Genomic DNA, 8,936 nt, shown 5'->3' on the forward strand with positions numbered 1-8,936 from the left:
GGTGACGAAGGGGTCAGGTATCAGGTATCAAAGACAAAAACAAAAATCATAACTGTGAATGAGGGGGAGTGCAGAGTGGGGACCCAGGGCCCATCTGCGGGAAATTGGACATCCCCTTGCAGAAGGGTTGTAGGGAGGAGATGAGCCAATCAGAGTGCAGTGTAGCAATGATGAAATATGCAACTTTCCTCTAGTTCTTAAATGCTTCCTCCCCCACCAACTATCATGATCCCAATTCTACCTTACAAATCTGGTTAGACCAGAGGAGGTACACTGGTACAGCTCAGAGTTGGAAACAGAGAATCCAGGACAGATAAACCCCTTAGGACCAAGAATAAGAGTAGCAATACCAAGAGGATAAGGGGTAGGTGGATGAGAAAGGAGGAACTGATCACAATAATCTACATATAACCCCCTCCCTGGGGGACAGACAACAGAAAAGTGGGTGAAGGGAGACATCAGAGAAGGTAAGGCATGAAAAAATAATAATAATTTCTAAATTATCAAGGGTTTATGAGGGAAGGAGGGGGGAAAAACAAGGTGCTGATACCAAGAGCTCAAGTGGAAAGAAAATGTTTTGAGAATGATGATGGCAACAAATGTACAAATGTGCTTGCCACAATGGATGGATGGATGGATTGTGATAAAAGTTGTACAAGCCCCCAATAAAATGATTTAAATTAAAAAAAAGAAAGAAAGGGGAAAAAAGAGGCAAGACATCTTACAGGTGCCACATTTCTTGGCAATTTCTAAAGGCAGTTCATTTCACTAGTGCCACTGTGCCTGAGAAGACTTTCACACACACACACACACACACACACACACACACACACACACACACACACAGTTTAAAAGCTAGAAGAAAGGCAAAGAAGGAATAAATGACAACACCAGACACTGAAGATGAACATTCTTATTCTCCAGCCTTGACTTCAGGTCTGTTCAAGATCTGAAAGAAGTCGAGATGGTGAGCTCCATTGTTACACAGATTCTATCTGGAGGCTGCATATGTTTTATCAGGACAGTTATGAATTCATAGACTCGGTGTGCCTTCTATCCACTGACCTAAAGACATCACTGGCTGTGTTTGTCTGAATGCACACTACGTGTCTGCATTATTTCTGGGGAGTAGGATAATCCAGAAGTCACTAAAAATGTTGGTGGGGGAAGGGGCGTTGGATGATTAAAAAACCATGCAAAAGGCAGATGAAGAAGGAAAGAGAAAGTAAACAGATGAAGAAAAAACATGTTTAAAAAAAGAATTATAAGTAGCCTGCACAAATGACTAATTAGAAGTGGGAAAAATAATTGCTTACAATATGTACAAGGCAATCATGCCCATGTAGTGCTCTGACATGGTACAAAGGTACATAATTATAAACAGAAGATGGAAATTAAAAAAGCTGTTTCTTAATTAAGAAAAACACCAGAAAATTTGTGGAAAATAGGAAGGCCTATGCCACAGAACTACAACAATAACTGGCAGATCCTGGGAGGGCGGGCAACGGCAGGCACTGGAGGGTCTGTCGCCCCTCGACCAGCACTCCCATTTCCTGCCTCGGATAATCACAGAAGGCAATCAATGTTGTGTGAGGAGGAGGAGGATCTTTGAAGAACATAATTATGGGCTGCAAGTGTTTTCTGTGGAAACAAAATTTTCATTCATGTCTGAGATTCTGTAAATACGCCTTAATTTTGGTCAATAACAATTTGAACTGAAAAAAAAAAAAATCGAAGCCCACGGCCTCCTTAGAAATCACCAAGCAAACTACAGGAATACGTATGTGAAAGTAAAGATGGTCCAGACACCCTTAACAGAAAAAAAAAAAGGCTATTTAATAGAAATGATCTGTTTTTACGGTGACATGATGTGGCCTCCCTCCAATATGAAAACCAGCTCATGCCTCCAAAAGCCACATGAAAGGAGATGTGAGACGGAGCAAAGTTCAAACTGTTTCCATCCACCCAGGGTCAGGTATGAAAATAATCACAGTCCACATTACCTTCGGAAGGCTGGCTTACACAAATTAATGGTGTGGCACGCACAGATGGAAGGTGGATATCAACGGAGGGGAAACCACATCAAAGCTGCCTCGGGAAACGTACAGGCTTTGAGAGCTGTGAAAAAGTCTCACCCCTTCTCTTGTACCTTTACTTGTGAGGCTGCGAGAGTCTATTTTGCCACATGCTTTTAAAAGAGTTTTTTTTTTTTTTAAAAGAGAGAGAGAGACATGGCTATTTTCTTAAGTGCTAACAGACTTACTTCTCTTTCAGAAAATCCACGACTCGTTTGAAGTCAGCCACGCAGTATTCTCTTTTCATGTCCATGAGCACGCTGTCCGAGGCAGACTGGACTGGTATGTGCAGAAACGCATAGACTCTGGGGTGATTGAGGATTTTTGCCATTTCCTTAAAAAAGAGGAAGGAGAAAGCATTAGTCCTTTGAACAAACCAGGGAATGGCTTCACTCAGCTCAAGACCCACTACTGCAAGCAAAGCAACACAGTTGACAAATAAACTGACCTCCTGTCGAGGATCTGGAAGCAAATGCCAATTCTCCGGGGACATTCCAGAATCTAGTCTTTTCGAACATTTCACTTCAGACTCCTGGCCTCACACCCACCATCGCTCTTAGGTGACAAAATGGGAGGCGAGGAAGAGAAAGGTAATCATGCCAGGCCTAGAGACTGTTAAATACTTCAAAGTAAGCACCAGTCCTTTTTCCCACCGGAGAAAACTTTATGTTTTGCTTTGTTGCGTTAGAAAGACAAATATTTAGGACAAAAAGAACAGAGAAACAAATCTATTTATTGCTATGGAGTCAGTTCTGGTTCTTTGCAACCCTACAGGATAAAGTAGCACTGTCGCCTAAGGTTTCCAAGGCTGTAAAATCTTTATGGCTGCAGACAGCCTTACCTTCAGCCCACGGAATGGCTGGTGGGTTTGAACTGCCAGCCTTTTGGTTAGCAGCCAAGCACTCTTAACTGCTGTGCCACCAAGACGCCTGCCTGAAGAGAGAACTTGCCAAAATTCAAGCAACACATGCTTAATGTTGGAAGAGGAAAGAAGCCATCTGCAACTCCCTTATTTACCATATTTCCATTTCTCTTGACTTAATAATACATCTTGTTGAGTATCTACCACGCAAAAGGCACAGTTGCAGGCGTGGGGCCATTCAGCTTGCCACTGGTGAGCGGTTGACACCAACTGTCACCTGACTGCAGTGTTCGAAAGAGGAGAGCGAAGGCGAGAACCAAATGAGGAATCCATCTTGGAAAGTTCACGTGAACACAGTTGGATGAAATAAATGAGGAAAACTCAGGGAATGTCTTAAAATCCCTCTGAAAGTGGGGACAGATAATGACCAAAGGAACGTTGTTGGTAGCTTAAACATGTATGCAATCAATAAGAAAAGGGATGAATTTAGCCTCTCCGCTGCTGTTCACTGTCAGGCATCGGCATGAGAGAGAGAGCTACTGAGGGAGCAAGCAGAGAGACCAAGAGTGGTCAAAAGGCCAAGCAAGAAGCTGCTCTCTAATAATTTGCATGTGTCCAGTGATTTGTAGTTTCCAAAGTACTGAACATTCACATCCCTCTCTCATTTCATACTCAGGACAACCTTTAGAGAGGGCTTGTGGAGTCAAAGAGCCAGCGACTTCCACGCAAGCAGTCACTGCGTGGAGACTGGAGGGGCCAGTCAATCATGCATATGGGTCAGCCAAACCCTGGGCATCTCCACTGTCTTTCCACAGACCATGAACATTAACATTTTGACCAGAGCCCAGTGGAAGGAAAAGGGGAGATTAACTCCCACCAGTCACCTGCCTCGCAGTAGCTTAGTTGTTCTTAAAGAAGTATTTTGAAGAGAAAAATCAAATTGCCCAATGAGACCATGGATGGACATTTTTTCTCCCAACATTCTCTCCCTGGAATGAACAGGCTTAGCTATCCATCCACCTGACTATGATGGACCACTCGATTGGGACTGGTGTTACAGAATTTGTTGTTCAGCAGAAGAATAACGGCGAGCACATAGTTTGAAGAGTCCCTGTGATGCTTCTTGGATGGGTGTTTAGGCAGTGGGCTCTGCGTACTCTTACTCAACATGTGTTGTACGTAAGTCCATGCGAGGCAGAGAAGCACGTACCATTATGTGCCCTACAATAAACACCTTGGCCTTTGCCTATGCTTTTTCTGCCTCCTAGGTTTTTCACTCCTGAAAATTTCGATTCCCAAAGAGCTTAAGAAAAATGAATGTACATACAAAGATAATTGCTTTCTAAAGGGACAGAGCTGACAGGCTCCAATGGCTTTTGCTCAATCTATGATGAGAGAAATGATAATATGTGATGGTCAGTATGAGCTGCTGTTGATTCGGTTCCTACTCACAGAGACAGACCTTTGTGATCCATTGGTGTCCCCGCTGAGCTCTGCTGAAACCTGCTCAGCACAGTAGCAACACAAGAGGCTCTACACTCCGTGAAACGAAAATTCACTCCCTGCCCTTGTTCCTTGCTTGACTTCTATAAAATGGAAATAGTGATAAGACCCATATCATACGGCTTTTATAAGAACAAACTGAGGTGATCCAGTAGGTTGATATAGTAAGCCCTTAATATGTACAGAACCTAATATTCTTCTGTTTTGAAAAGTATTTAGAGTTCGTGATAACACAATGCCATCCTGATTACTGGGACCTTATCAATACAAGTTGATTCAGCTCCTGAATCGGAGCAGCTGGAGCACATGAAGAAGAGTGTGGCCTCAGGGTTGGAGGAAGGCTTCTGAACAACGTGGGATTTGCACATGACACCACCTTGCTTGTTGAAAGTGAGGAGGATTTGAAGCATTTGTGGATGAAGATCAAGGATTGCAGCCTTCGGTACAGATTACAACTCAATGTCAAGAAGACCAAAAGCCTCCACCTGAACCTATTGGCAAAATCATGGTCGACTGAGAAAAGATTGAAGTTGCCAAAGATTTCATGTTGCTTGGATGCACAACCAATGCTCCTGGAAGCAGCAGTCAAGAGGTCAACAGATGCATTGCGTCAGGTCAATATGCTGCACAAGACCTCTCTCAAGCGTTGAAAATCAAGCCCGTTCCTTTGAGGAGTAAGGTGCACCTGACGCAAGCCATGGTACTTTCGATAGCCTCATCTGCATATGAAAGTTGGACAGTGAATAAGAAAACTGAAGAAGAATTGATGTATTTGAATTATGGCGCTGGTAAAGAATACTGAATTTCGCAGTATCATGGACTGTCAAAATGAACAAATCTATCTTGAAAGATGGAGAGCCAGACTGCTCCTTCGAAGCAAGGGTGGCAAGACTTTGTTTAGCATACTGTGGGCATGTCGGGAGAGACCAGGCCCTGGTGAAGGTTATCATGATTGGTAAAGTAGCGGGACAGCAAACAGAGGAAGGTCTGCCCCGAGATGGGCTGACACAGTCGCTGCGTCCCAGGGCCCAAACATAAGGACTGTTGTGATGCCAGCACAGGACCAGACGTTATATTGTTCTGTTGTATATAAAGTGGTCATGAGACAGAACCGACTAGGTAGTCCCTAACAACAACAACCAACAACACAGTGGTTGGTTCTTCGCAACCCTACAGGATAAAGTAGAACTGGAATCAATTCGATGGGAGTGAGTTTGTTTTTTGAGATCAATAAGGAGGATCCCTGATAGCACAATCAATTGAGTGTTGGGCTATTAACCGCAAGATTGGCAGTTCAAACCCACCGCGTACTCCACATAATAAATACATCAATAAAACGAGGCTTTTAGCTTCTTTAAAGATGTAAGTCTTGGAAATCCTAAGACGCTGTTCTACTCTGTCCTGTAGAACTGTCCTGTGGGTTTCCAGACTGCAACCCTTTGCAGAAGAAAGCCCTGTCTTTCTCCCTCAGTTTCAAACTGTTGACCTTACAGTTAGTAGCCCAATGCAAAACCACTACACCACTGGGGCTCCCCACAAGTCAGAACTGATCAGATGGCAGGGGACTCCATCTGGTTTTGCGGTATCAAGAAATAAAACAGCGCTTCAATGAGCTGGTCCACAACCTAGCATTTTTAGGAGAAAGACCTCGTACTTACTTGCTTCAAATAAAGTGGAAAAGGGGCTAAGCAGCAATGTGACCCTGAACTAGAAAGAATAGCAGTTTCTCTTCGAAACCCTCTGGGTGGCCTGCCACTATAAACAGGATACTGTGCTGGACGAAGCATTCCCATGTGCAGTACAATTTACAAATTAACATGTGAATAGCAAGTGAGAAGGATAAAGCTGGTGGGTGGTTTCCTTTGCTTTTCAAGATGAACTCTTCCTACTAGTAATGACCTTCAGCTCCACTCTAGACTCGTGAGATGTACTGTTAAGCACTAGAACACAAAATAAACTAAATGTGTGTCCCCCATTTTAAGAGCGTGCCCCTTAATTAAGGTGTACGTTTCTGACACTGAAAGATCCGTGATTTAACAGAGATTAATGTACCCCCAACGGGATCCTGCTAGCAGAGTGGTGCAGCATTTGGGTGCTAAGTAAAAGGACAGGAAGTCAAACTCAACAGTGGCTCTGTAGCAGGAAAAATCTGGAACCCGACTCACATGACGATTAAACAAAAAGACCAGACTCACTGTGAGAGTCCACTGCACCTCCCGGCAGTCCTGGAGGACAGGGTAGAATCTGTGGGTTTTCAAGGCTGTAACTCTTCACTGCAGTAGAAAGCCCCGATTCCTCCGGTGGTATGGTTGCTGGTTTTGAACTACTGACCTTGAGGTTAGCAGCCCAAAGAGGAATGATTACATCACCAGTGTTCCCTCCCATAAAAATGACAGCCTAGGAAACCCTACAGGGGACAGCTCTACTCTGTCCTATAATATCTGCTCATTGATCTCGAACCAATAGCACACAACAAGTGCACCCCTATTTTACTTCTTCCTTCTTCCTACTCCTTCCAGATCCCCTCTCAATCAGCACTCTGGTTAAGGCCATGCTCTGCTTTCTCTGCCACCTGTCACACTCCTTGCAGTCACCAAATCCAGCTTGTTACGGAACAGGAACAGGCTTTCTTGTGGAAGAGAAGACTTCGGCTGTGATGCTTCAGGACCCGGGTTCCTAGTGTCGCTAAAGAGTTCGCTTAGTCCGACCTAGCAAAGAGGAGCCCTTGGGTGTGCAAATGCCCACTGTTAACTCAGCTGTTAACCAAAAGGTTGCAAGTTCAAGTGTCTGGTCTATCAAAAAGTACAAGGCCTGATCTACTGAAACCCTTACAGAACATTGTTCTACTCTTGACACATCTTGACTGTCCAAAGTCGGAAACAACTCAAAGTCAACTGGATTTGATCTTGCAATCGGTCCCCTGTCTGAAAAAGTCTCCCCTGGCATGGAGTGTAGGTTACTCCTCTCTGTCTCGCTGTTGTTGTTGTTGTTGTTGCTGGTAGGTGCACTAAGTTGGCTCCAACCCATAGCAAACCTATTCACAACAGAACAAAGCACTGCCCGGTGCTGGGCCATCCTCATAACTGTTCCTATACCTGAGCCGTCTCTTGCAGCCATTGTGTCGATCCATCTCCTTGAGGGATTTCCTCCTTTTCACTGCCCCTCCACTTTACCCAACAAGATGTCCCCCAGGCTCTGGTCTCTCCTGACAATATGCCCAAATATCTAAGATGAACCCCTCCCATCCTTGGCTCTAAGGAGCATGGTGGCTGTACTTCTTCAGGACAGCTTGGTTTGTCCTTTTAGCAGTCTGTGGTATTTTCGTTATTCTTCACCAACACCAAATTTAAATGCTTAGGTTCTCCTTCAGTCTTCCTTATTCAATATCCACTTTTCACATGCATATGAGGCAACTGAAAATACCAAGGCTTGGGTCAGTCACATCTTAGTCCTCAAAGGAATGTCCTTGCAGCAAAATGACCCAATGTAATGCATCTTTTAGTCTCTTGACTGCTGCTTCCATGAGCAATGATTGTGGACCCAAGCAAAATGAAATCCTCGTAAACTTCAATCCTGTCTCCATTCATCATGCTCTTACCTAGTGGTCCAGTGGTGAGGAGTATGGTCTTCTTGACAATCCACTAAAATCCACACTAAAGGCTGCAGTTCTTGATCTTCATCAGAAAGCGCTTCAAGTCCTCCTCTCTTTCAGTAAGCAAGGTGGTGTCATCTGCTTACTGGCGGTTGTAATAAGCCCTCCTCTAATTCTGGTGCCACATTCTCCTTCATAAAATACAGCATTCCGATGGAATAACTATGGTGAGAGGACACAACCCTGAGGCACGCCAGATTTTAACCCAGGCAGTATTCCCTGTTCTGTTCTCTCTACTGCTCTTGATCCTTGGGCAGGTTCCATGTGGGCACAATGAAGCCTTCTGGAATGCCCTCCCATTCTTCGCAAAGTGATCCATAGTTGGTTATGATTCACACAGTCAAATGCCTTTGCATAGTCCATAAAGCACAAGGAAACCTCTTTCTGGTGTTCTCAACTTCCGGCCAAGAGTCACAGGACATCAGCAATAATAGCCCTTGTTCTATGTCCTCCTCTGAATCCAGCCTGAATCTCTGGCAGCTCCCTGTAGATGTACTGCTACAACCTTCATCCGATGATCTTAATCAAATTTACTTGCATAAGATAGCAATATTTTTCTATAATTTGTGCATTCTTTGGAATGGCTACAGATACAGATCTCTTTCAGTCAGCTGGCCAAGTAGCCGTCTTCTGAAATTCTAGGCATAGATACTTAAGTGCCTCCAGTGTTTCATCGGCTTGTTGGAAAATTTCAATTGGTAGTCCATCAATTACTGGAACTTTGTTTAGACTATTGCTTTCAGTGCAGCTTGCACTTTCTTTCGCACCATTGGTCCTTGCTCACATGCACTTGACATAGAATGTTGACTATTCTTTTTGGCACAGTGGCTCTGTATTCTTTTCA

The 8,936-nt window shown here is 44.1% G+C and overlaps 1 protein-coding gene across 1 annotated transcript in view; it reads right to left on the bottom strand.

The window, feature by feature from the left end:
• Positions 1–8,936, bottom strand: part of CDKAL1 (CDK5 regulatory subunit associated protein 1 like 1) — a 768,993-nt gene that overhangs the window by 266,206 nt on the left and 493,851 nt on the right. Inside the window, exon 10 of the mRNA XM_045295775.1 lies at positions 2,264–2,409. Coding sequence (XP_045151710.1) covers positions 2,264–2,409 — 146 coding nt within the window. The remainder of the gene's footprint in view (positions 1–2,263; positions 2,410–8,936) is intronic.

Source organism: Echinops telfairi, unplaced genomic scaffold (assembly GCF_000313985.2).
Source record: "Echinops telfairi isolate 266 unplaced genomic scaffold, ASM31398v2 ScPeMD7_5868;HRSCAF=6743_0, whole genome shotgun sequence".
NCBI classification, from domain to species: domain Eukaryota; kingdom Metazoa; phylum Chordata; class Mammalia; order Afrosoricida; family Tenrecidae; genus Echinops; species Echinops telfairi.